General features: G+C 41.1%; 5 protein-coding genes and 1 long non-coding RNA gene across 12 annotated transcripts; 2 read left to right on the top strand and 4 right to left on the bottom strand.

The window, feature by feature from the left end:
• Window positions 1-3,889: 3,889 nt before the first annotated feature.
• On the top strand, window positions 3,890-7,312 carry Atg4b (Autophagy-related 4b). Of its 3 annotated transcripts, none has more exons than XM_078190390.1 (6): window positions 3,890-4,737; window positions 5,405-5,584; window positions 5,662-6,009; window positions 6,079-6,360; window positions 6,430-6,830; window positions 6,925-7,312. In XM_078190390.1, exons 1-6 carry the CDS (start codon window positions 4,710-4,712, stop codon window positions 7,105-7,107), a joined length of 1,422 nt encoding a protein of 473 aa, XP_078046516.1. In that variant the 5' UTR covers window positions 3,890-4,709; the 3' UTR covers window positions 7,108-7,312. The 3 variants fall into 3 exon arrangements, with proteins under 3 accessions (XP_078046516.1, XP_078046515.1, XP_078046517.1); XM_078190389.1 differs by having other exon boundaries at window positions 3,893-4,742; XM_078190391.1 differs by lacking the exon at window positions 3,890-4,737 and adding an exon at window positions 5,041-5,115.
• Window positions 7,313-8,804: 1,492 nt separating this feature from the next.
• Window positions 8,805-11,228, bottom strand: Ak3 (Adenylate kinase 3). Of its 2 annotated transcripts, none has more exons than XM_078190392.1 (4): window positions 10,804-11,228; window positions 9,704-9,823; window positions 9,417-9,589; window positions 8,805-9,268 (listed from the first exon to the last, which is right to left on the bottom strand). In XM_078190392.1, exons 1-4 carry the CDS (start codon window positions 10,970-10,972, stop codon window positions 9,059-9,061), a joined length of 672 nt encoding a protein of 223 aa, XP_078046518.1. In that variant the 5' UTR covers window positions 10,973-11,228; the 3' UTR covers window positions 8,805-9,058. The 2 variants fall into 2 exon arrangements, with proteins under 2 accessions (XP_078046518.1, XP_078046519.1); XM_078190393.1 differs by having other exon boundaries at window positions 10,715-10,825.
• A 423-nt stretch (window positions 11,229-11,651) lies between these two features.
• Window positions 11,652-15,565, bottom strand: Sps1 (inactive selenide, water dikinase). Its single transcript, XM_078191231.1, has 6 exons — window positions 14,980-15,565; window positions 14,058-14,162; window positions 13,539-13,800; window positions 13,264-13,454; window positions 12,948-13,192; window positions 11,652-12,854 (listed from the first exon to the last, which is right to left on the bottom strand). The coding sequence occupies exons 1-6, from the start codon at window positions 15,263-15,265 to the stop codon at window positions 12,702-12,704; spliced, it is 1,242 nt and encodes a 413-aa protein (XP_078047357.1). The 5' UTR covers window positions 15,266-15,565; the 3' UTR covers window positions 11,652-12,701.
• A 988-nt stretch (window positions 15,566-16,553) lies between these two features.
• LOC144475388 (uncharacterized) lies at window positions 16,554-18,511 on the bottom strand. The gene is made up of 3 exons (XR_013494867.1): window positions 17,549-18,511; window positions 17,207-17,487; window positions 16,554-17,110 (listed from the first exon to the last, which is right to left on the bottom strand). It is a non-coding gene; the product is annotated as an uncharacterized LOC144475388 (long non-coding RNA).
• A 60-nt stretch (window positions 18,512-18,571) lies between these two features.
• On the top strand, window positions 18,572-23,563 carry Mlf (myeloid leukemia factor). Of its 4 annotated transcripts, XM_078191234.1 has the most exons (7): window positions 18,586-18,940; window positions 19,521-19,716; window positions 19,802-20,090; window positions 20,221-20,368; window positions 21,236-21,331; window positions 22,047-22,105; window positions 22,346-22,486. In XM_078191234.1, exons 1-6 carry the CDS (start codon window positions 18,891-18,893, stop codon window positions 22,063-22,065), a joined length of 798 nt encoding a protein of 265 aa, XP_078047360.1. In that variant the 5' UTR covers window positions 18,586-18,890; the 3' UTR covers window positions 22,066-22,105; window positions 22,346-22,486. The 4 variants fall into 4 exon arrangements, with proteins under 4 accessions (XP_078047359.1, XP_078047358.1, XP_078047360.1 ...); XM_078191232.1 differs by lacking the exon at window positions 22,047-22,105 and having other exon boundaries at window positions 18,578-18,940; window positions 22,346-23,563; XM_078191233.1 differs by lacking the exons at window positions 21,236-21,331; window positions 22,047-22,105 and having other exon boundaries at window positions 18,572-18,940; window positions 22,346-23,563.
• Window positions 23,275-25,215, bottom strand: LOC144475153 (uncharacterized; the record flags this gene model as incomplete). The annotated part of the gene is made up of 4 exons (XM_078190746.1): window positions 23,275-24,008; window positions 24,085-24,639; window positions 24,716-24,905; window positions 24,998-25,215. Coding segments are annotated over 4 exons (1,143 nt in total), but the record flags the coding sequence as incomplete, so codon positions are not given.
• Between the last annotated feature and the right edge of the window lie 2,743 nt (window positions 25,216-27,958).

Below are 27,958 nucleotides of genomic sequence, written 5' to 3'. Positions count from 1 at the left end.
GTATAGCTTCGTTAATGAGTCCTCTCTCTGATGGGAATTATCAGTCGTGTAACGGCGGTGCTCGCTGCTGCTCACGCCCACGCTTCAGCTTCGCCGAGGGGTTGGTCCGAGGGAGAAACAGGAGAGAGAGAGAGAGAGAGGGGGAGAGAGGGGAATAGATAGGGTGGGTAGAGAGAACGCGATGTAGTCCCCTGAAAGAACTTTCGGAAGAAAGCAGTAACTGCAGGACTCGTGGGAGCAGTTTGTTCTGCGCCCGTGCGCCCCCTCGGCGCTTCCATTAGGGTGCTTCTCCAAGTTCCACAACCCCTGAGGACAAAATCCTCCCCGCGGCCGTGTAACCGAATAAAAAGGAACCAGCGGCGGAGCCGGCACGGATATTGCGTAATTCTCGGGACGAATTGCGAGGAAGCCACTCGAACCCGTCGACGAAAGCCCTGAAACGATCAACGCGCTACTAGCTGGATCTTTTCCACCCTCGATCACGCGGCAATCTCCGGCTCCTCGGCCCACAATTAGAGCCACGTTCTATTCTATCCCCGTTAAAGCAACTCAGAAGTTCTTGGCTAGATTCCCGTTGCAGTCTCGCAGACCTTCGAGTGTTAATTAATTAGTTGTTAACGATTCTCGGACTCGGCTCACGCGTCGTGTCCGCGTCCTCCATTTTCTTGTCCACACTCCGAGGCTAAGATTTAACAGCTTAGAGCGAGGCTCGGCGCTTTCGCCTGCCGGGCTAGCCAGACGGGGCGCGTATCTCGGTCAATTGTCCGAAGCATTACCTCGATGAATCTCCGACTTGGTCTCTGGGCGACGGTCAACTCGACACGACGAGGACTCCCTGGAAAAAGCGTGACTCGCTAATGTCCTTAGCCCGCGTCGTGCAACCGTGATTACGTCGGTCCGTCGATATTCTTGCATGACCTAATTTCCGATCTCCGCCCTCGCCCTTCCACGGGACCGCCGCCTCTCCAGCCGGCATCGAGACAACGGTAGATACTACTTATTGCAGAAATAATTATTCCCGGCCAGGCTCTCTCGCCCCTGCGCCCCGGCTCCGTCAATCTTCTATTAGCGCTCGCGGACCCGTGCAACGTTGCTTCCGACTCCGGGAGGGTGGGGAGTTTCGCTAGCTCGCTTCAGAGCCGCTGTAGAAGGATTGGTCAAGGTAAATAGGGAGTAGGGATATTCGCTCCGAAGACCTTTTTCTTATCTTAATTGCTGTGATCGTAGATAGGGAGGGACGTGTTGTGACGGTCTTCTGCATCTCTTCATTTCCATGAAGTATATAGAACTCCGCGGTGAACAAACCATGGATCGCCCATGGAGAGCACACCGTCGCTGAACTCCGGCGAGAACCACAAAGCCACGCCCACCACCCTGGCCCGCTTCAAACAGAGAAACTTAACATGGACAGTCTTTTATTTGTTTCTTCGATCGTCTCGCGAGACGTTCCTGCGAGACAAGTGTAAGCGTAGATTACACCATGGTGGACCGTCGTGGCTCCCCGCCGACGATCGAGAGCAAGAAAGCTACGCCCACCGTGAAGCACTTCGATGGGTATTTTTGATTAGCCAACGACGGTGGCCCAGGTACCTGTGTTTTTCTACGATATTCGGAACACCGTTCCTGTACTAGAAACCTCGAGCGCCGTTTCGAGTGCCGGCGAGAGAGGCGTCTCTAGCTAGCCGGTATCCATCTCTCCCCTGTCAAAATACGTTGCCCCAGTCAACAACGTTAAGCCGCCACTTACGCCGAAGCTACTTAATTGTTATTATTACAGCTGTCCGGGGACGGCGACGATCCCACCATCGACAGGCACGTGTGTCCCATAGAGGACCGCCGCCGGGTGCCATAGGCGAGAGCCTCGGCTCCGCGGGACACCCAGTATACTTGTAGGTTTGGCGATACGCGTTCTCCCCATCCGCGCCCCCTGCCCCCCAGGAGATTTGCCCGGCTTTTCAATACACCTGCCCCAGGAGCCTATTGTTAATGCAGCGCGGAAGCAGGAGCGGGAGATTATTGTCCTGGCGGCCGGGGCCGTTCCATTTCCTTCCATCAATCTTCCGCGACGGGGGTGCCCCCATGGTCGGTGGCCGCGGATCACGACCGATTCATATTTCGCCCGATGACGACGACGACGACGGCGACGACGGCGATGACGAGGACGGCGGGCACAATGCGAAATTTAGAACGAGCGCGAACCCGGTAATCAATGAGGTAAGCCGGGATACGCGTACCTCATTGGTTATTCCGCGACAAGACGCGCATGACAGTCCCTCCGCGGCTGTCTCTATTACACGCCGGGACTTCCACATCCTCCGTTTCTCTCTACGTCGCTTCCTGCGAGCCCATCCAACCCTCCCGTCATTCCATTTTCCCTTTCAGATCGACCTTCCAGTTCATCCCTTCCATCCCCCCCCCCCGCCCACCCCCCCCCCCCCCCCCCCTGCCGCCCGCTCTTCTTCGTCCACCCTCGAACCCGCTCCGCGCCCGACACCCCTTGCTCCTGATAAAAGTGCATTATTGCGCCACGACGAAAGGGGATAATGTACCCCGATCGAGCTCTCTCTCTCTCTCTCTCCCTCTCTCTCTGTTGTTTCTCCATTAATCTTGTTCCCGGCCGCAGTCCGGGATTCCCGTTCCATTTTTAACGGCGATCCGCACGGAAACCAGCTTTTCCCAGAACGGACCCGTCTCCTTTAAGGAGACACCGCGTGCACCGGAGCAAGGGTTGCTGCACGCCCCCTTTCTTAATTCCGGACGCGAATCAATCCCCGTGGATCGTCCGCAAAATTCGTGGACGCCGGCGGATCCGGCTCCGACCGAATTCTCTAAATTAACTCGATTAGAATTTCATTTGTAGCGGGCAGCGAAACGTGGCTGTCATTACAGTTGATGGTTAATGGAGTGGTCTCGCCGGTGATTCCATTGTGTAATTAGTTCGGGGCTGGGTACGAAATATCTCTCTATCGCTCGAATTTCACGCGGTCGGTATTTCGGTTTCTTAAACGTACCGAAAATTCCCGGGGTTTAATTAATAGTTTGAAACAGCCGCCGATCCAGTTTCCATCGGAGTTCGGGCGATCTTTTTTTTTTTAATTCCGCGCGAAAGCGTCGACGGCCGCCGTTTGTTAGCCCCTCGACGGTATTAATTAACGGGATGGCGGTCCAGTTTACGGAGTACTTAAGATCCGTTTCCCAGTGCCATAATACCGCCGATTAAATGTATTATAAGCTTCAATTAACGCTGATACATCTTATTTGGACGGCTTTCGATGCGGTTTATTAAATTAATGGACGACGGCTCGCAGTTCTTGTTGGAGTATACTAAACGATCTTGCTCTCGAGCGCCGCGAACGTTCTGGACGATTTATTGAAATTCTAGTGGCCCCTTGTGTAGGCAACCGAGTATACAGCTACCCTTTCACCGTACTTTCTCTAACGACTTTCTATATTCTGATGATACTTTAATATCGCGTCGGAGGCTCGTTTTATACACGCTAGCGCGTCGATTTATACTTCAATGAGTACAACAAATAAAAAATTACAATGATGGTTTACGCGAGCAATGACCGAACATCGATATCTTTGAACTGATTGTACAATCCGGTTGCCCGCTGCAGGGGCAGCCCCTTGCGCAGGCAACCCGGTACACAGCTACCCCTATTTCCATTCGAGTGGGAGAACAACTTTCCTAAAAAATTGCAAAACAACTCATACATTTATTATTTGATGCTTTACCGATATTATCATATTTTTGATTTATTATAAATCAAATCAAGAGAAGGATAAAATCGCAACGGGCATTGTAAACCGAAACAAACAACAAGTTTGTGAAAATGAATCACGCTACGGTACATGCTACGGTACAAAGTAACAGCGATCAAACAAAGCGAGGCGGCATCGATTACGTTCGCATTTTTCTACCTAATCTCGTCCCCGAAGCGATTAAAAGGTTCTCGAGCGCGTGTTCGCGGCGATAAGCTATCGTGATTTTCAAATCAGATCCGTTTCTCGTTGGAATCGGTGCATTTCGCGTGCAGTTCCGTTGCCGGAATTAGCCGGCAGACGGCGCGGCTACTCGCGTGCGCAGCCAAGCGCTTTAAATTTCGCACGCGACGCGCCTTCGTAAACACGCGTCACTTTCCCGACGCGTCGTTCCTTGTCACTGGCTCTTTGTAATCCTATTTTCGAAACGTACGCGCTCGCGTCTGCACGACTCGGTACGCCAGTCGAGACGCGTCCACAAAAGAGTCGCGTTCCTCTTTGTCTTTCTTGTCCCCCTGGCCGACGACGGTGTTTTCGGTGATTTTGAGTGTCTTACGGAGCGGGTATTTCACTATTTGCCGTCGAGGGAAGAGAAAATGCGACGACGTCCGACCGCCGTCGACGAAACACCACGGTGAAACACGGGCCCTGCGCGATCGCCGACCGAGGCGGAATTGCACTCTGCATCGGTTTTGGTAGACAAAGTGCATCCACCGATGCACGATCTCGCGTTCGATCGTCCCGTCTCGCGTGAACACGGCCAAGGATCGAGGCGACGCGACGCAATGAGCCAGCGTAGCTGTCGGTTGTAATTATTCGGTGCAGCCACGAAAATGTGATTGGCCGTCGTCGTTCTAACCGTCCTCTTTCGCGTCTTCGTCGTTCTACGGCTTACTTAAATGTCTCGGGGCAGATGCTATCTAAGATTTACTTTCTGGGCATGAATGGACAGGTGCAACCCTCCAGAGAGAGGTTAGGTAAGGATTTTCGCCACTCTTTGCTCTTATTCGAACAAGGTCCCCCGCGGATATGCGTTGTCCGCTCTTGCTAATTTTAAAGCGTCGAACTCTAGCAAATGTTTGCCGTTCGCCGTGAACACCTCCTTGGCACAATCGCAGGATTCGTTTCGCTTCTGGCGTGTATAAACAAACCTTGGGATATTCGACGCTAATTTTCTACCGTTTTCCTCGCAACGGAAATAGAATCGAGCATTTATATTTCCGATGCCGAGGTTGTGACATAAGCCACGTTTCCGAAAACATTTCAGTTTACACGTCCACGCGACCGTAGCCCGTATTCACCACAAAAGTTTGCCACAACAGTTTTTTTGTCTAAGGATGTTCCTCAGAGGTTTTGTGGTTTTTTAAACTGCTCGACCTTACATGCCAAGATCAGTTTTATTTCAATGCTTTGCCTGCTAGAAGCGTTTTAATCATTTTTTGACGATTAAGAGAGACCATTGAGTCATCGCTGTTCCATTGTTTCCTGAAAACCTAGCTAGTTTTGCCATTTATGGTTACACAGTATAGTGATTCACAACTGATAATCATGTCTGTGTCGTATATCAATCTTGCAGCCAATAGAAGTTCCCCGATCGCATTGTAAGTTGTTCGAACGTGACCTATATTTTAATTTCCAGGGGGTTTGGGCAACAGCACGGTTGGACTGTTTTCTGGCATGATCACTGCTGACCATGTCCCAAATATACAGCTTAATATCACAAACAATGGAGTACCCATGGAAGATTGCAGTGTTACAACAGAAGTTGATAGTAAAGTCAAGACAAAGCTCTTGTCAATGTGGAATAACGTCAAATATGGTGAGTAGAACTTTGTCTCTACCAGTTTAATGATGATTCAAAAAGCAAGTCCATTTAAAATCTGTTTCTATTCGTAGGCTGGACCATCAAGATGGTGAAACCGAACTTCTCCAAAGAATCTCCAGTATTTCTTCTAGGGAAGATCTACCGAAAGAAGCCGGACGAGTATCTGGAAAAGGCTTCAGAGGCTGAAAAAACCCTAGACACCGGAAGCGAGATATCGTTAGCGATAGACGCTATTAGTTTCGAGGATGGCATAGAAGAATTCCGAAAGGACTTTATGTCCAGGCTGTGGCTAACGTATAGAAGAGAGTTCCCAATACTGAATGGATCTACATTCACCACTGACTGTGGCTGGGGATGCATGCTTCGCAGTGGTCAGATGATGTTGGCACAGGCGCTGGTCTGCCATCTTCTTGGAAGAGGCACTTATCTTCTAAACCTTTCTAATACATTTTAGAGAGATTGTGAATAAACGTAGCGTTTCTCTGTAGAATGGCGCTGGCATCCGGATCAGCCAATAGAAACGGAACAACAACAATTGGACGAGTATCATCATAGACTGATCATAAAGTCGTTTGGAGATCTACCTGAACGTATAGCTCCATTTTCGATACACACGCTTGTATCTCTTGGCGCGCAATGGGGGAAACGTGCAGGAGATTGGTATGGACCATCGTCTGTTGCGCACCTATTATGTCGGGCGGTGGAGCATGCAGGTGAACACCATCCAGTATTTAATAATTTGGCTGTTTATGTTGCTCAAGACTGTGCAGGTAATAAAACATTTAAATTAGTGCTGTTTCTCAGTGTACCTGAATTAATCCATACTTTCTTCCTTCCAGTTTATTTGCAAGATGTGGAGAATGCATGTCAAATGGCCGGTGGAAAATGGAAATCTCTCATACTTTTTGTACCTTTAAGACTCGGCGTTGACAAATTAAATCCTATCTACACATCCTGCTTGACACACCTGCTCACCTTGGATACCTGTATCGGAGTGATCGGTGGTCGACCCAGGCATTCGCTCTACTTCATAGGATTCCAGGAAGACAAATTAATCAATTTGGATCCGCACTATTGTCAGGAAACTGTCGACGTGTTAAAAGATAATTTCCCTTTGACGAGCTTTCATTGCGCCTCGCCAAGGAAGATGTTGATCTCAAAAATGGATCCCAGCTGTTGCGTAGGATTCTATTTTCACAATAAAATTCAATTCACGAATTTTATGGAGATCGCTCCCTCTGTACGTGTCACCGTTCTATACGAAAATTCTTCATTTTATTCGATATATTTTTCTAATAATTTAATCAATTGTTCAACACTATTTAATGTTGTAGTATTTGGTGCCCGAGGACGAGAAAGTCGACTACCCGATGTTCTTGTTCTGCGAAGGGAGCGGAAGGGATTTTCATCAGAAGATCGAGATCGCGGAGAATATTCCTTCTGCTACCTCCTTCTCAGGTAACGAGTCGTACGACGATGACCTCGACGAATGCGAAGAGTTTGAATTAATACAATGAGACGCTAAGTATTTAAGGACAATTAATAGTCTCCCGAAAAATAATAATATTAAATTCATCCGGAGATACTTCTCTCATTCGTCCACGCGTTTACGAGGAAGACAAAATTCGAATCAATGACTCCAGTAGATGCAGCTTTGCATAAAGGTTAGTCGTTAAATTAATTACTTTGTGGAATCAATTTTTGCGCCGCGAGATATAAAAATGAAACAGAAGAGCCACACGAGTTCTTTAGATCTAAAACCGCGACCATAGAGCGGAACGGATAAGTACATCAAATATTTTCCATCCGCGATAAAAAAAGCGGTGGTATTGTAGACTTAAAAAGAAAGAGCATTATCATCGTCAACATGTAATTCTGTGATCATAATTTAATGCGGCTTTAATGTCTTATACGTTGTTGCACAACACTTTTCGTTACGTTGACTCTTTATTTTGATCTCAAAAGAAACAAAGAAGGAACACCGATAGCCCTCAACGATTGTTAGATTGTTGATTTAGCGCGCACGCGGTTTATAATTAAACCGTAGAATCAGTTCTCGGAGGGGTTATTTATTTGACGCGATCCGACGGCCGCGTTTCAGACTTACGTAGATCGTAAGTTGACGATTTTTGCTATGAAGAGTAATTTTTATAACATTTCGTAATACATTAAGGAAATGTTCCTGATATAACTTATTTTATAACGCAGCAATACCGTAATTCCTTGCAAACATGACCATACTCATTCCTTCGCCGGTCACCTTGATGTATAGCGATGTGACCGTATTCACTATTGGGAAACGTTCATCACGCGAATCAGTTTCATCGATGTCTTCTTTTTTTTTTCCATTACGAAGCATACTGAGTTATTTATTTATTTAATAGTACTTGTTACTTGCCACTAACGATTACTCTGACTATTCGGAACTTATACTAAGTTCTCGCGCCTTGTTGCGCCTTATCATTGCATTCGACATAACGTTTTATGTTATGAAAGAGAGAAATGTGCGATTAACCGAACGTATATATATATATACATATTATATTTAAGGCTATTGTTATCAACTGAGGAACCACTTAATTTTTTCGAGAATTAAAAGAAGCGAACGAGAATGTGAGCATTATACATATATAAATATATATGAATTCTCATATTGTTAATAGGTCTGTACACAGCTGAGAAAAATTGTTAAAAATTCTTATATCGGTACAGTTATTAAATAAACATGGAGAGAATTATAAGAATAAATCTTTCGACGTTTAATTACCTCTTTGCCGTCACAGGCACAATTTATTTCGCTCTGCGATGGTAGAAAACAAGAGTTAACAATTTTTGATCCCCCGTTTGTACTACTGCTACACAATATTCACGATTTCGTGTAAAAAGAATAACGAATCAAACTCATAATCAACATATACATATAGAAATCAGTGTATTTACAATTGGCAATATCATTCTAGATTATTGTTCGAATATTCGTTCTTTCGCCGCATGCCAAATCTGATATGACAATACTTATCATAAGATGTGCGTCCGAATATAAAATGTTAAGATACAGTATCAAATACAACGTTCGTAAAGCAAGTGAGAATTGTATACGAGCTGGAAAATTTTGTACTAGGTTGATAACGAATGTTCAAATCATATCGTAACTGTTATATACATATATATATATATAAAAAGAATTACAGAAAAATATTTTATAAACTTCTCTCATTTTACATACAGTCATTTTTCTCTAGCATTTGTGCAAACACTACTACTGCTAGAACTCTTTTTGCTCGAATACGCGCTCGGTTTCGATCTCTGAGATACTCGAGTACTCAGACTCAAGTTCGTGTACCCGAGTACCTAGACAATTAACAGCTCTAATAATTACATCTTATTGGAAGCATTTGATATCGCTATAAACTCGAATATTCCACTAATTCGTTGCTTTACAAAGTGATACGCTTCAACACTTAATAGCTACGATAAAAACTTTGTGATAGCGTCCTTGACATTCGGCCATAGTTCGTCGGTAGAGCTGCCGCGGAAAGTTTTCAGAATCCCAACACCCTCGTAGAAAGCTAATACTGGATCGTTCTCTTTCGCATAATTGTCTAATCTTTTCTGTACAATTTCTACTTTGTCGTCGTCCCTTTTGCACAGCGGTTCTCCGGTTACGTCGTCTTTGCCCTTGAAAAAAAAAGATAAATAACGAAATACGTAAAAGAAATATGGCATTTCGTATAGCTCGACCTAATAATTCGATTAGTTATATTTCACGTGGCAGTACGCCAGGACCGTTTCTGAATTAGAATAAAAACATTTTCTACTGGCTTACAGGCACTTTGGGACTGTTGAATCCGATATTGTAGACTCTGCCACTGGGCAGATGAACCCATCTGTTCTCCACGCGTTTCAGGATCACCGACACCGGCACGTCGAGATAGAGGACAAGGTTCACGGGATGAGATTTTTGCAGTTTTTCCGCCTGCTGCAACGTTCTCGGGAATCCTGTACCAATGCCAACTATTTATTTCGGATTTAGTTGCACACGCGCTCGGTCATCCGTCGTTCACGGTCACCGCGATCACGTTGCCGATACAATTTTATCCTATCTTCACTCACCGTCCAACAACCAGTTTTTCTCGCCTACCGTCTCGATTTCCTTGTTTATCATCGAAATCATCACTTCGTCGGGCACATATTTGCCAGAAACCACGTAGCTCGCCACTTTCTTCCCCAGTTCTGTAAACAAAAACAATTTATTTTAATTTATGCCCGCGGTGCAATTACTTCTCATTCATTAGGCGTTACGCTGGACTTTGGAGCGGACGATAATGGTGTCTGTACATTGGAATTCAACGATGATCGGTTAACACTCGTTAATTGATCGAATGAGTATCTGTTAACCGTGGATCCAAAACAGTAATAATCTGAAAAATATATATGGTTGTCGATAAAACGAATATCAAAATAATGGGACAAACTTTCCGCCTGTAAATAAACAAAATTGTTGTCTATCAGGGGAATGTTTGTAAATATATTTATTTATCTGAAACAGATGCTTTTAAATAGGACGCTGAACATAGTGATAAGGACATCCTACAAAATATCATTAGAGTAGGGGCAATCTAATCGTGGCCAATTTAACTTTGTTCCCTATCGCGAATCTCCAAGGGAAGCTTTAATTTGTAATAAATTAAACGAAATCCTCCACTGTCTTTTCAATTGATTCGTATAAATCCCGATTCGAAAAAACTTTTAACTCTGTCCGTTGTTTTTCATTTAAGAAAAGTAAAACCTGTCCACTTCTTATAGATCAACCACGTTGCATGAAAGTAAGAGTAGAACTTATTCTTCGACACTGTCTACGTTTAATCAAAGCGTGGAAAACCGGAAATAAATTGACACTGCCGAACAGGTAGTATTAACAGTGTCCTCGTGTCACGATCTCGATTACAATTTGCAATTTAATATCGGATTCTGAAGCTCCGTAATAAGATCAATAAAGATAGCGTTAACCTAATCCGGCGCGATAGAGATAGGCAAACATTGTTTAAACGCTGTTTATCAATAAAAAGAAGGAACCTGAAATGAGCATCTAATCAGGATCTGGAAGGAAATGGTGTTGCTAACCGAGGAGTCTGCAAGGGAATCCGGTACCACGTTTGAGACTCTGACCCTCCGCAGGAATGCGGTCAACGATTAATGGTTTCTGCACATACCGGTGCCGCTGCTCATGTGGAGCCGCAACTTGTCGCCGCTAGAAATGTGAGTCACTTTAAAATGTTTAACAATTCGCGAGGACATGGTCCCCTTGCCGGATGCTGGGGCACCCAGTATCACGGCCCTGAAGGCCGCAGCCTTGAAACACCACGTGGATAGCGCTACCATTAGATCGTTGCTTTGAAGAGAAAAAAAATTGTCGCACAAAACGAAAATACGCGGCACCGCCGAGGTTTATGGTCCGTTTCGGGCGCGAAACGTTTACGCGAGAGTGAGAACTATCTGTGCAGAGGGAAAATATATCGGCCGATCTATAGTGGTTGACCTGTGAACCGCGATTGCACGGCCAGTTATCGAACAGAATGACAAGGGATCAGCCAATGGACGGACATGCCTAGTCTTTTCACCACTGACGTGCTGGCTGCTTTGGATCACACGTCCAAATAGAACAAGCATTTGAAACTACTGATTTCCCTTCGACACGTCGCATCTGCATCCCCTAGTCTCGTCAACACAACCAATCGCGAGCTATAGCATTCCATCAGCCAATTGGAACGAAGGGAAAATAATTCGCGCTGTTCTTGAACATCTATCCGAGTCACGCGACATTATAGAGAAACAACCTATGACGCATGTTATGACGCAAACAGTCAAGGTGTTTCATAATTTATGAATCGGCGCCAAGTACTTACATTTACACTTGTATCGGAATACAAGTGAACCTCCTGCAAATACGATACAATCCTTGAAATGACCACGTTGTAGGGGACACTAGTACAATATAAAAACTGGAATTCGGTTCTACGAAAAGAAAAGTTGCTGTTTCTGTAATATAACTTATTGAAATAACAATAGATTCCCTTTTATTGACAAAGTAGCACTTTATTCATATGAAAAAGTAATACAACATTAGGACCTGTGCATTGTTTTTGCATTCATCTTTCTTTTTTTAATAATTATTTTCAAAAGCGTATGTAACGAGAGAACTAGAGAAGGCCTTATCTTTCAATTGGACATCTTATACACGTTCTATATTAACAATAGATTCAAAATTACAAATTGTCGTGGTAATCTCGTTGGCGTCGAATGCCTATCATTGTTTCGGGAATAGCAATGCTTACAAATTTCTGATCTGCGTTGATATCCGTGTTGATTTGAATTCACGGGGTTCTAAGTATAATATACATTGTTTCGCTTTTTTTAAAACCTTTTGATGCTGTATACACCCTTAAAATATATTTATAGATCTTCTGTAACCACTATCATTTGTCCGTACGTTAATCGTAACCGCTGTTCGTCAACGTTTAAGCACCCAATCGTGTCGCCCGTGTATTTGTCATCTCGATCAAATGCAAATTGAGAGTTTAGCCTAGTGCTACCCGAGGTTACACTTAAGTGCATTTAGTCTTAATCCTAGAAAGACTATACCCTAACTCTTAACGTTTCTTTTCGAATTGTGTCCCCCATTGTTTCTTCAACATCGAGTCCATCGATGATTGTTCATCGTCGCCCGGAAGACCGCCAAGAACATTTTACAAACGTTTTCTCGAACTTTTGACAAATATTATAAAAAAAAGATAGTGAATCGTATCCCCGCTCAATTTCGATAAAGATAACGCATAATTAGGAGAGTCGTTAATGTTATTATATCACGTCTTGAACCTATAGAACGAAAAATGTAATTGACACTGCTACGAAATGTGTGAATGTGTGTATGTGTTCTCATCAGTACTGTTTTCCTTGTATCTAAAGAAAAGAGACTTTTGTAAAATAGTGCACCACTTCAGTGCTCTGAATCTGTGAAGTGTGGTTCTCTTGTGTAAATGCGCGTTTTTGACCGCAGTATTTCTCTAAATACATGTCGGTGAAAGAAAAGGGACGGCGATTGTTGACTCTTTTACCAGAGCTCGCCATCCTTCTCTTTAGCTGGGACCTCTATCACTCGTGGTTTATCAATTATTCTGGCTGTACGATTCCCTTTCTCCACGATGCCGATAATCCACGCTTGATATCCTTCTTGCTTCTCAATGTCCTTGCAATACGCCGCAGCCTAAATATGGTAACGAGTCAATGATTGATGATCTTGGAATGATTACATATATCTTTTATTGGATATCTGAGTACTCGCAACATTATTACGCACCTGTTCTCTAGGTAAACAGATGAGCAATCCGCCACTGGTTTCCGCGGAATGGCCTTGCAATAGTTGAAACATGTTGCCACAGGCCTTTGCTACCGCTGCCATTTTCGCGATAACAGGTAAATTGTGAATAACAAAGGAGACTTCATTTTTCTGGTGTTTGGCCAGATTTTGCGCGTGTCCCAATAGTCCAAATCCCGTGACGTCCGTCGCTCCGTGTGCGTTATACTTATGCATCAGTCTAGCCGCTGTTAATAAAACGAAAGAATTGATCATCAATGTTTTCAGTGATTATTTAAGAGTATAAGCGAGTATGTACCTATTCTGTTCAGCCTGGCCATGCTGTCCATTGCCCTCTGATAAGCCTTCCTCACATCATCCTCATTAACCACAAGTTTGATTCTGTTCCAGCGGTCAGGTTGATCCAACCACTGATGGGCATTAACGGCAACTTGAGTACCGAGAGGCTTTGTTAACACAAGGACATCGCCGACGACCGCATTGTCTGGCCTGATTTAAAACGGGAGATTATTGTCATTATCAGGTGGCACGTAGAGAAAATATGGAATATGTAATTGATGTTATAATGCATACACAATGTATTCATTTGGCTGGCAGACAGTGGAAGCAACACCACCTATTGTACACCAAGGATTAACAACTGTTTGACCCCCTGTCACTGTTGTGCCAGCTTCCAAGGCAGAATCTTTAAACCCTCGCATGATCAACGGAACGACAACGTCCCTTTCCTTCTCAGTCATCTTTGTACTGACTCCCAGCAACATTAACATATTGTCACACTCCGTAACACCCATGGCGTACAAATCGCTGATAACATTAGCGCATGCAATTTTACCTGGAAAAGTACTCCAATAGCAGTGGTCAAACAGGATGCCATATAACAAATTTTTTATCCTTAACAAAGGAAACAATAAATATTATAAGAATCACGGACTCTAAAAATATTTCAAAACCAAGACTAGGCAATAGTATAAAATTGCCCTCAGCCCATCCATCAATTTTTGTAAAATTGACCGGCATCCGATTTCAAATAACTGAGAGCTAAAAAATCTAGAGTTCCTTGATTAGCAATCATTATCGCTTGAATCTTACCCATCATGTATGGATCATCCACCAGTGGATAGAAGAAATCTGTTGTCTGAACCAAACTGAGCCCACCGTGTCTCAGTGGAGTCACGGAGGAATCCATACCAATACCTGTAACAGGAAAATAAAATTCATTGTAAATATCAAATTTTTTTACTTCTTATTTTTGTAGTACAATTAGTAAAAGGATCGTTCGATGTATTTGATATATTTTTTAATTTTTTAAAATAGCCATTCTGAATTTCAAAAGAATCACAGAGTGCCAAGTTGCGCCAAGTTTTTTCGAGAAAAATAACTTTCCGCGAAATAAAAAGTAAAGTGAATTTAATATCATTGAAAAGTCTATAAAACCTGTAAAATGTCATGTTTAAACAAGATCTGCTATACGTGTTCTAGAGATCCAAAAATGGGTATTGCATATTTTGATTGTACACTAGAATTCTCACAAGGTTGAGAACACTTGTGTTTCCGGTGGCGTGGGAGAAAACGGGCGGGAGGCGACAATATGGCTGACAGTACAACAGGGCCGGCTATTTTATTATTCCCGCCCTCGGCTTTGCCAATAACAAATCTGTTTATTTATATCTACGAAACCTTCCAATCGCCGGGAAAATAACGAAATTTAAGAAATCAAATAAACAAAAGCGTAACGATGCTAAACTGCATCAAATATCATTAATCAGAAAAAACCGGAGCCGGCAAAAATTTCTCAAAATCTCAAATTTAAAATATGTAATCTCCAGACGCTTCGATAAATTTTCTTAATCACCCGATAGCATTCGCAAGAATATTCGCAATATGTTGCATGCTCGAATGGTGTAAGAAAAACTGTTTAGAAACAAAGAAAATAGACGCGGCAGAAAATCAAACATGTCCGCCCACGACGGTATCGTCGTACGCGCGCAACAAGGGCCGGGGATCTACTTACCGATGCGTGGAATGGCCATGTGCATGAAGTGGGCATGTTCATGATCTTGTGCGTTACCATCATCTGCCTGTAGTCCCTCGAGGAGTTTCCCAAGAACCTCCTGAGGGACTTTACACCCTCATCCTTTTAGGTCGGCGAACCGCGTAAGGCGGAAGGTCGCGTCTAGATCATGTGCCACGGGATCGAACGGCCTACGCAACGCTAGGGCATTCGGATTACCACCGAGCTCCAGCTGAGCAACGGCCAGGGCGTCCTGGCTGACCTGGGTTCCCTGCAGCTCCGCCATATCTCTCTGGAAAACCGCACACCAGCAAAACGAGAGAGAACCGGGTACGCGACGCGTTTCGCGGCCCCTGCGACAACGATTCTCCTCCGACGGCTTCCTCTACCAATGTCGACCGAGCAGCAGGTTCTCACGCGCGCTATCTGCGATGTTGTTCCCTCTAGGAATCGCCGCCGACAGACAGCCACTGTCTCGGTGATACGAACTCGTCGCGAACGGGAATTACAGTTTCCACCGGCGTCGACTGCCCGGGATCGTACGTGCTGGCAAAATGGACGGGCCTTCTGCCTCCACGAAATCGGAAGAACGCGCAAGGCCACCAAGAGCCCCCCCGATGTCCCTTCCGTTGGCACTGCGCTCCTATGATTGGTCCTTTCGAACGAACGCATGCGCCCGTCGCACTTTACCGTCAGGAACGTCGTTACGACAACAACGAACCCGTGTCCTGCAACGGCGTCTCTGCGACAAACAATCTCCATCCGAGAACCGACGCGACAAGTGTGCCTTTCAGACGCGTATACACTTTGCTCCTAATAAGTTCAAGCGCCTCTGGGCGTTTTATTCTTTTTCGTGTTTTGCAGACGAATCGCGTTGCAATTGATCAGCCAGTTAAACTGCTTAAACGCTCGATTTCCTTCGGATGCCAGAGCCTGTAACGTAGCAAATTTCATTTGAAATTCCTTAGAAAATTTATACAGTTGCTCGTTCATCTACACTTTTGAGAACAGCTGTATGTATCAATGTTAATTTATCGGTTATAGAGGCAACACGTTTTCTACTTGTCGGATTCAACTACGTTTACAGTAGATTATTGATTAACGTTGTCGAGAAAAATTGTTGGAAAAAATGTGAGCCGGCAAAATGCTGAATATACGCCAATGAAGGTACAATCTGGCTTGAAATTATAGTGTCGCTTGGGATACACCGAGTAATATTCGAATATCTGTATTAGAAAATGTTTAATCAATTAGATTAAGGGTTTTCTGATTTCCTTAGCTTTTCTCGATTGATTCTCGATACATCTACAACGCCGTCTTTTACTGTTTTCCATTAGCAAGGTGTGATTAAGAGTTTCTATCGAAACTGGTAGGAAATGTCAATCAAACCTGCATAGTTAAGTAAAAAACGATCCTGAAATGGTCATTCATATTTTATTCTCATTGATCCAAGCTCTCAGTCACACAATTCTTTCTCTCTCTCTCCCTCTCTCTTCCTCTATGGCACTAAATAAAGGCGAATAGAATATCATTCAGACGAATAGAATCATTAATTAACTCTCGTTCGTCCCTGAGAATTTTTTATTTTATCATGGCAATTTCAAAGTTCAGTTTATGTACAGCGAGCAACAGGTTACTACACCTTTTGTTTGGATAATAAATTTCTACGATTCTGCACCGGCTGGTAATTCATTGGATTTTCATGCATAATGTACTGTGCTAATATGTGTGCGTGCAGAATTCTCGGGCATGCGATTCGATTGTTTTCGGCTGATTGACCGGAAACACGAATCTTTTGGCGCAAAGCAGCCTCGATTTTCATTAGTTTCTTCCGCTGGCTCGAACGTGCCGCCATGTCTTCGTTAGCCAATCAATGCTGCTCAGCGGTTCTCAATCGAGATCTGAAGAATTTTTCGATTGCTAATTTTTAGCATGTGCTGTTTTTTTATTCTCTTCCCTGAATTTGTAAGTTTACGCGATGGTAAAACCGGGTCGAAGGAGTATATAACATCGTTGTCCGAGCTTGGCATTATTTCTATTTCGCCACATCTTTAATACGATCTATTCCTCCTAAGAGTAGACGAATGTAGACGACTGTATAAAAAATACCCACATTTTTTATAAATTGTAGCTGAAATGCAAAGAGAATAACAAAGTATAATAAGCAAGTTTTGTTAATGTCAAGGTTATTCTTTCGGTAAAATTGTTTATCCGCAAAGCAATTTACGATATTAATTGAACTTTATCCGTCGGGTTATCTGACGCATCTCTGTCAACAGCGTCCCGAAGATCAACAAATCTGTAATATTAATTGACTCGTCGTGCTCTCTATTGACCGAGACACAATTAGTTGAACATCTGGAAGTCAAGGAGCTGTCTATGTATTATCTGCCAGTCTTCTTGCCAGACTTCTTGTCAATCTTGCAAGATCATGGGATCTTCTAATTTTTATGACCATTATCCGACCGTAACATCGTTTATTTTAATGCATCTAGCTGTATTAAAACGCTGAACAATACTTCGTTATAATCAAATTTATGTATTTTATTTTTTCAAAAATTACTCGTACCTGTAAATTCATTCCACTGTAGAAATTATGGTTATATTTTTGTAGAAACGCTTAATCTACTTGTCGAATAGATTCTTAATTATTTATACAAGCAATTAGAACATTAATAAGACCAGAAATAAATGATTCTTGCCGTCTTTCACATAACGGAAGCCAGCATCGACTGTCGGTAAAAAAGTTTTGACATTACGTAGTATGGTGCTGCACGGAACTGGTGGAAAAATTGCCTACAACGCATACATTCGATACATATCTCAATGTACATTGAGCATCGTTCGCAAATTCATTGGTAAATGTGGTCGATAATTTTACGCAGGGAAAAGTACAAATCAAATATCGAGCCGTGTGTTTCAAATGACGCGCCAGGCGTACGGATGCGCGAAAAGAGGAACATTGATCGTCGGTGTGATTAATTTCGCTTGTGTTGCAATGGTGTCGTGCTCTTTTCCTCACTCGCCAACTCCTCCTTTTGACTGATACTGCGAGGGCAGCACTGTTTAGCCATGGAACCGTTCACCAATCAGATATAGACAATTTCTGTACCATACCTCAAATTTCTGAACCTTTTGCTCCTGGCACAGAGCAATATGGCGAGGCAATACCGTAGTTCGAAAAGTGCACAATATCGCTACCAGATGACAGCATCAGTTGCCCATAGTTTTTCTCTGTTCCTCTTACGTCTGGCAAAAAATGATGCTATGTATTTCTTAGAACATATATTCGTACATATATATACTCTAAGCGCTATTTCAAGATATTATGTAGTACTGTACACTGTACAGAATTAGGTCTGTACAAAAGTCTCCTTTTAGATGATTGATTGTTTAAACGACTCTTCAATTGTACCGCCTCACTCACTCTTTAGTTTTGCACAGTACAGTAATAATCGAGAAAGAGTAACGTTGACATGTACATACATATATCGCATCAAGAAAATTCAACAAATTTTAATGATTAAGACCAAGATGCTAAGACGTAATTTAAGCCAATTTCTTTTATAATAAATTTTGCGTTGTAGTTTCTTGTTTGCGGGCCATCGAGTATCGAAACTTAAGAGAGGGGTTCCGTTTTGTCTGGTAACATTCCAGAAAGCAGTCCGTCAACTATTCCCACACTGTTTAGTTCATGTTCGTCTCAAGGTAGATAAACGGCCGAGCTAGACGTTATTAGATATTTGGTTTACGTTTACGTGCCATCCAGAAGTTTCGAAGGTGTTCCAGAAGTGAATTTCGTTACAAGAAGCAGACATCTTGATCGTCAAAGCGTTACCAATTTCTCGATTTTCGCCTGTCGATCGTAAATTTTTTCTGTAGAAACAGTGCCAGATCGACTGTTTTCCAAAATGTCCTTGTTCGGATCACTGGGTGATCTCGACGATGATCTTTTTTATGAGTGAGTCCAAACAAAATCATTTAGCCTCTATTCGCATGCCGCGCACAAGCAATAATTTCTTTCGAAACATTAATCCCCTTTGTTCGAACGTATTTGCGAATTATACGTTTCTGCAATACGTTCGCAATCGTCGCATATAATTACTACGGCAAGTAAACGTTTGGAAGAAAAAATTATTACCAAAGTGTTTTCTCCAGCACATTGCCTCAATTGTTGCAATCTCTGAATATGTTGCGCGACATATTTGTCAACTTTTATTCGAAGTTAGAAGTAAAAATAACAAAATCTGCAAATTAATTTATTAATAAAAAACTTTGTAGGAACTTTATAGGAGGAATTTATACAGGATCGATTTAGAAGATTTTAACAATTGAGGGGGTTAAAAATACATTTAAATTTCGCATTGAATCGTAGTTGCCATAGCAATTATATTTTGTTTTAGTCCCCCCTCCCCCCGCCCTTTTCTCCTTTTTTATAACCCTCATTTAATTAATTTAGTTAATTAAACTTTGTTACACGATGGAAATTCTGTTATCAGTAAATTAGGGATATTAAAATTCTCGTTAATTTTTTATTTCAGTTCTCAGATGAGCTCTGTGAGACATATGAATGACATAATGAACTCAATATTTAGTGACCCGTTCGGTATGATGGGTCGCAATGCCATTACCAATGGTGGACATGGGGCTAGGCACCCTCAGAGTAATCTCCAGATGATGCCATTCGGATTTCCTCTAATACCAACATTTAATATGAACCCAATTTTTCGAGACTTTGTTAGTAATTTAATATCTGTATATTACTTAATCATTTGCGTTCAAAATGATCCTGTGATTTTATATTTATTTTCTTTACACGTAGGACAATGTGGCCCCAGGTGGAAATTGTCATTCTTTCACTAGTAGATCCGTGATGACCATGGCTAATGGCCCAGATGGTAGGCCACAAGTGTACCAGGAAACCATGTCAACAACAACTGCTCCTGGTGGTGTGAAAGAAATAAAGAAAACAGTTTCTGATTCTCGTACTGGAGTCAAGAAAATGGCCATTGGCCATCACATTGGAGAAAGAGCACACATTCTGGAGCGTGAACATAATGTTCATAGCGGTGATCAAGAGGAACGTCAAGAGTTCATCAATCTTGATGAAGGTGTGCTACTTTTATCTATATATTACAATAACCAGTACCAAAACAGAAAAGTATTAAAATTAGTTGAGCAATGTCATTGCCCCGAGCTGCTTTTTTTTGGGGCAACTAAATTGTAAATATTATTTTATAGAGGAAGCAGAGAGTTTTAATAACGAATGGGAAACACGTACTCGCAATGGAGTTGGATCTACTGGCAATTCTCATTATGGCGGTCATGGTCACAGAAGCGGCCGCCCTGACCATAAACAACTTGCTTTGCCTGATGCATCAGGAGGAAGGTTGGTATTTTAATCAATTTTATATTTTTATGTAACAAAGAAACGCTTCAGAGAGTATATATTGAAGGTAGGATCTTCTAAAGAAAATTATAAGTTTATTTAAGTTACAAGCAAAAAAAAAATCGTTCCATATATTTCTAATGCATGTAGCTTGCAATTATAGAGTAAGCACGCAGTTTCAATTAGTATCAAGATTATAAATACAGAATTATTTATATTAGCAAAGTAAGAGCATATTAAATGTTAGATGTAAATCTGTATGAAAACCTCACTGATGAATTCGAATTTACACAGCGGTTTTAAGAAATCCAGAAGGCGCGCCAGTAAAAAAAAGTGAAGGGAGAAATGGGATCACATCACGCTGTCACTTCTACCTCACTTCGAGCATTTCCTATCAAAATTTTGTATCCGGCATTAGAATAAAATAATGCATGACTCGATATTTACTTTCTGTGTAGCATGTCTACTAGTTGCATTTGCATTATTCTATCTTGTGATATTCGTATTCCCGAAATAGTTTTCGGTATATTTTGGTTCTTTAAATTTCTCGCTCATATAACATTTATTTATTTATACGTACATCATTATGATAATAAATTAGCCATTCCATGTTAAAACAATATACACGAAGAATCGACAAATGCTACTTTATGTTTAGCTGTATAAAAAAAAACATCCAAATTATAAAAGATATAAATAAAGCGATAATAAATCACATAATGTTGTACTTGGTTTTCTTTTTTTACTTGCATATTAACGATACTTATTATCGGGAGTTGCAAGCGATTTTTAGAAGTTCCGATTTTATTTTCTGTTATTGTAATTTTCTCTCCATGGTATTGATGTGCTTATTATATGCTTTCATAGTCGATACTCTAATTCTTCGAGATGGGTACCTTCTTCCAGACGTAGTATTAGACCTTCACATACATCTAAAACACACGCCACTCCTCTTCCTTTGAGGTAAGTCTGTTATTCACAACTTCATTCAATAAATAAATTTCCAGTCAACAGTTCAATGAACGTCCATGTGTTTATATAGGTTGAATCACGTAAAACTGAGCATCTAGCAATCTTTGTTACTATTGAAGATAGGAGAAAATGTTCAAGGAAATACTTATTTTTGGATTTTCTATATAGTATTATTATCTATGAATAATACTATATAATAACGCTATAATCTGTAATAATATTATTTTAAGAAATCATTGGTGACCTTCAAATAATCCTGGAGACATTTTTTTCCATCTTTAAAAGCAATAGAAATATTTGGATGCTCTGTTCGATAACACTTTACTGACATTCTGCATAGTAAAGGTGATAATATGTTCAATAATAAATTAGGTACATGCAATTCATCAAATTCGAGTTTGCAATTGTAATGTAGTACATAGTATATGGTATTGGTACATATTGGTAAAACTTATGGGCTTTATTTGCTGCATGTTACATTACTGGGCAGGGCTATTAGGTTTGTGGCTGTCTAAATCTATTTTTATTTTCTTGGTATTCCTTTTAAACTATTTTATTATTATTATATTAATGTTGCCTCTGTGTGTACATCAGGTACAGAGGAATCGATGGCTGCATTTATTTGACAATTTATTATTTATCTTACGTTACTCGTATAATGTAGCAGAAGACACTGGTATGGAATATACCATATTGTGTATTACAGGTACAGCCGCAAATATTAAATAAAGTAACACAAGTATACAGTGGTGACACTTTTGCAACGTAAGTACGTTGCCATTAATTCCAAGTTTCTTTTACTCAACATTATTTAATATACTGTGTGTCTCTCGTGTACTTTAACTAGTTTTTTTATCGAATTAAAATGTGCTACCATTTACAAAATACTTTTCGAATTTTGTTTACACATGGACTAATTACGTAACAACAGGCAATTACTACTTTATATTTGTTCGATTACAAGGCAAACAATGGATACTGACTTTTAACACTAACTGTTCACAGTTCCGAAACATCTGGTCGTGGCAAGCCTACCGCCACAGCTAAACCAATAGCAGCAATAACAGCAGCAGCATCATCATCATCAACATCTGCTCCAAGTGCAACAGGAAATCGAAAACGTGAACATACACCGGATGTAAAAGTTAGCAAGAAGCGTCATGCAGTATCCGATAGTAATATTTAGATCTGCTAAAATCATTTAAATTATATTCTGGCAACACTGCAGAACTTCGGTAAAACCGTCGTTTAAAGTAGTCCAATAAAAACGTGCAAAAAAAATTATTAACTCTATCTGTAACACTACATAATCCGTAAAACAAGTATTTCATAACGTTTTCTTATATATTTTGACATGATTTTTTTTTTTATCTTTTTCAGACTATAGCAGTAATTTGTTATTTAAAATGTAACGTGTCTGTTTACCGAGGTTCATTGCAGTTACTTTCCATTTTACACATAGAATTACTATTAGCATCTATGTGAGTAACAAAATATAACTATATGTAGAGATTCTGTGGGATAAGATAAGGATGTTGAATGGAAAGTATGAGAGTAGGAATGGGTATAAAGTATATTATGTTGCTTTGAACACGTACACAGATGGTCAAAGGACTGTTGAGCGATTATTGTTTTTTCCAAAACTTTAGTTCATAAGTAAAAAAAATCTCAATACAATAATTTGTGTATGGTTCAAATAATCGTCGAAGTATTGCCTGCATGGGATTGAAGTATTTTATTTTTGTAGAAGACTTATTGTCCATGATTATGTTCAAACAATCTCAAACTATTCGTTGTATTTCTTTTTTTGTTTCTGGTACAGAAAATATATTTAATCTAACATGCGTTCTTCAAGAGTGTATTCAACAATGCCAAATATAAGAAGGAACATATTTTGGGGTAGTGTATTTATCAATAAATTAGCAACTACATAATATTGTTTCCCTTGTTCATTCAAATACAAAAAACAGGTGTAGTATAATTCGAAACCCAAACTTAATAGTAATACAAAAAAATAAACCCAAATACGAAGTGTCCCTAATACAATCAAGTCTCACTGAACTTCTATATAAGCGATAACTAATTTAGCCTTATTTGGCTGTTTTGATAAAAACATGGAGTACCCAATAGCTCCTAAAACTTCACACTAAACGCTAATTAATATACGCAAATGATAATAAAAACAATTTATAAGTGATGTAGAACATTATTGAATATTAACAATTCCCCGAAAAATTATAAGTATATACCCTACTAACATTTTCATTCGAACCAATACTATTGCGGAAAATACAATATACTTTTATTAAGATTCCTCTTAAAAATATCAAGCTCTATACGATAACAAGAATAAAATTAACCTTTACAATACGTAGTGATAAACCATTGACGTGGTAATTAATAAAAGAAAAATGAAAGTAAGAGGAAAGCAAGCAAAACGATAACATATTTTATCTTGTTTACACCTCTCAGGGTGAATTGGCGTCTGTTAATTGTCTTCTGCTAAAGTGGATATTCTTGTGTTGATGACCAGAAGTTGCGCCACAAAGGCCGAATCGCTCATGACTACAGCAAGAGCAGACAGTAGATCTTCCAGTGTCTCATGTTGCAAATTTAATTGCCTAGCACACTCTCCAAGAATTTCCTTCTCTTCAACGTCGGGATTGATCTGAAACAAATGTTTTATCGTTTAGAAATGAATAACATAAGGATAAAGTATCGTGAGTAAGTGGATAGATATTTACTTTTGGTGTACCGTAGAATTTATTAAATGCCATTTTTACCCGTCTTTTACCATTACTAGTCTGATAAAAAATTGTAAAAGTCTGTGCATTGTTCATGTCTAGTACAACAGGGAAATAGAAACCGGCAATGACATGGCCCTTCGTGTCCCTTGCAAGGAGACTTCTGTAATTGTAAACCAAATTTCTACGTTCTGTAACATCGATAGCAGTTAAATATGGCCTTGCTACGTATATAAGAGCAACTTCTGTTCTTTCCAAAGAGTCCGCGTAGATTTTTCTCTCATGCCATTCAACGTAATCAGGATCATTAGCACATAGAAAATAGTTGTACTCTCTCTTACAATTTGGTTCATCAGACTGAACGAACCAACCTGTATGCGGATATAACTTATCTTCCATTACAGTAATAACTCGAGCTACGTGATAGCCAGGGTCGAGAAGCATAACACCTCGTCGCCCGTTTATTTCAATCTTTAGGCACACTAATACATGCTCTTTTTCACCGCTGTCCGCAGCAGGTGGTCCACCAACATAACTTGAAACATTCTGAATATTCTGTGAATGAACATTTCTTTCAGTTAGTACACATTACTAAATATAAGTGACGTATAAGTGATCTTATCTAACGTACCTCCTCACAGGACACCAAATAGAGGCCACTTGATATACCAGGAAATCTTTTATTTAAATTCCTCAACCGTTGTAATAACTCAAATCCTAGACCCACACATGTATGATGTTCTGTAGTTATGAGTGGTTGATATTTGCGATAAAATCTTTCCAACACACTTTCACCACTTGCAACATAGTCCTTGTAGAACCTAATAATAGTAAAAACAATATGTGTTACAGGACAATGTATTTAAGAGTAATTTATGGAAGTCGAAGCTGTTCTACATGATAGTATATTTACTTTAGGAAGTTGCCAATGGTATCATAGCGAAGCTCACGCAGTAGGTGTTGAGTTTCTAATTCAACGCTGCCTGCTAGTTCCTCATACAGTTCGACCGTTGACACGGTCAGGGCTGGTGACTCATAATGGGCCCACACCGGCAGGGGTAGCGGCACACCCCTGATCCAGGGCCCGCGTGCCTGCCCCTGTGGCTGGCACCATATATCTGCCGTTTCGAGTCAACTTGGCCATTCGCTTCCCCAGCGGCCCACCATTGGCACAGAGCCATGCTCATCCCTGCAGCTGCTTGCTGGCTCCACAGGGCTCTCTCCGTGCTTTATACTCTTCTCTCGCTCTGTGAAACAAAATTCTTTTCTAAAAAAAGCGTTCAAGTACTCTTTGAGAACCATCTATTTTTATTGCAATGATATGATACGTTATCAATAGATCCTTATCGCTACGACTTAACGTCTCCTGATAAGTAGAATTAGAGCTCTACATTTGATAACTACTACTTCATACGTTAGATTAATTTACCGGAAGTCCACTGCTATTTAAGTACACGAATCAACACCGTCCCGTACGACAAAATTTGCGAAATAAGCGAAGAAATCGGTTTTGTCGTTGGTTTGGTGCCCAACATGGCGACGGTATGTATACGTGGCGTGAATCAATGCACGACCAAATAAATATATGTATAGCAAGCCACGTGTCTATTGCGACCTTCGTCGCACTATGTTACTAATTTCTCATTAATACAATTCGCCTTCTGTACTAATTCTAATAAATCTAATTACGGATCCTGCGAACGTGCTCGAGCGTCACAAAATGTAAACATATCCGTTTCCCATCATTTCACGTTCTAAAACTGTTCTAATAGCAACACAAACAAACGACAAACGAATTTGTAAAAAATAATGGGAGAATAAGAATATATAAAAGTCTTAACAGCATTAGCAATCATTACGGAACTAATGAAATTCTCAAGTTCAAATAATATAAAGGAAATGGCATGAATATTTGTTTATGTTTTGCTACGCGTATCCTTGACTCGATCTACCTTAAGCACTGTGTATACATATATCATCAAATTTTGTGGGTGTCGTTCGTTACGTCATCAATTATTCTGACTCAGTGAACAAACAAGTGCATTCGAAATAAAGGATATTGTCTTATCAACCCTTTTGCTTCGGCAGTCCAGTCCGCCAAAGTGTCGTCACCAAACGGAAGCACGCTCCAGAAATGTATACAGTGCGCGTGATTTTTGTATATACGCTTTTTACGTCTTAAACAATTATTATGCTTAATAAAACAATTGTTGCTTTAATATAGCACGTATTCTTCATATTTTTAATACGAGAAGACTTATAAAAAATATGATATCAGTTACTCTAAAAACATTTCAGAAGAATTTGTCATTGAGCACAGATGGTACTTGTGTACACATCATATGTAAGCCGGATATATCCGGCGCTCGTGCTCACAGGTCGCCGTATGGATGCCGGATATATCCGGCGCTCGTATGCACAAGTCGTGGCGCGGATGCCGGATATATCGGGCGCTCGAAGCGAAAGGGTTAAATCGTAAGCAGAAAATGTTGAATGTCTAGAAACGGCCGAATTACGATTGCCCGTCGGATATTTCGCCTACGGGTGTACATTGGAATCGTTTGTCATGGCTAAAGAGAGAAGCGGAAAAGCAGAGAACTTGTGTGCAACTTACCCATACAATGAGCGCACAAAACAAAAACTTTCCCTCTTTCAAAGCTAAGCACAATTCACGTGTCCGAAGTCCAAGAAGAACTGGGTGGTGGAACGCGAGCGGGAAGATTATATACGTTCAGAGTCTACCGCCCTTCCCCCTCCCGCGGCTCGTCAGTCTTCGATAGGTCGCCACGTGACCGCCATCCTCCATGCAAAGTTTAGAAGACGCGGATCACGCACGTTTCTTTTTTTCCTTTGTAAATGTAAACCAGGAAATCGATTCCCTCTCTTTGTCCGATGTTAGGTGAGTCTGCCGTTGTTGCTTTCTCGTGTTACATCCGACGATTGTCCTATTCCTATTGTTAGCGAATAACCCATGAAAACTTCGTTGGAAAATGCTTCTACCCATACATATGTATAATATTTTGAAGGAACTTCAGGGCGCATCAGGGACATAATCTTCTGTAATGCGATTGGCTGGGCGTAAACGCGCCTCTGGAAATTGAACCGTTTTCCAGCTGTTCGGCTATCGAAGCCTTACGTCAGCATATCGTCTGGCTTGAAGTACGTCATGATGAGTAACGACTCTCTTCGAACGAAACGCTAACGCAATTACACGCGAGTTCCAGGAAAAACTGGATAAACCTGGACCCTGGGTTTGTTCTGGCCTATCATGCCGCTGGTCATAAAACTTCGACCGGGACTTTCTAACAACCTAATTCAACATGACCTTGCAACGGGATTTGATTTTGTTTTTCTTCGTTTAACAAAAATCTTATCGCAATGACCGTTTCCGTGCGTCGCCTTAGTGATCGATTGACGTCACGATATCTTTATTTCACGTACACGCTTATACACGTGCAAATTACTACATAATCGCGTTAAAAGCGTTGTCTATCGGCCACGTGATAATAATGTGATCTGATACTAACTCCACATGTATATACACATATTGGAAACGTATGTATGCCGATTAGAATGAACCCGCGGCGTAGTTACTTGGTTTGTTCAAGTAAATTGGAAATAAACCAACTGTTTTGGTGGAATTTGGCCAGATTTGACCAAACACCTGTAACAATAATATAGCTTTCGCATATCGTTGCGCAATAAGTTTTAATGGACTTCTTGTGTTTTGCGATAAGTAGAAAAATAATTTACACGGTTAGTTTTCTTATATGTAAAACAATTACAGAGCGTATCGTATAGTGTAATGTCAGTCTATTTCTTATCATGAGGAGATTTTTTTATTACCTATTTGAGTGGATTTTCCATTCAGGGC

The sequence above is a fragment of the Augochlora pura genome, chromosome 9 (genome assembly GCF_028453695.1).
Source record: "Augochlora pura isolate Apur16 chromosome 9, APUR_v2.2.1, whole genome shotgun sequence".
Lineage (NCBI taxonomy): Eukaryota > Metazoa > Arthropoda > Insecta > Hymenoptera > Halictidae > Augochlora > Augochlora pura.
Note: the sequence above shows the minus strand (reverse complement) of the source record. Positions and strands in the feature narration are given on the sequence as shown.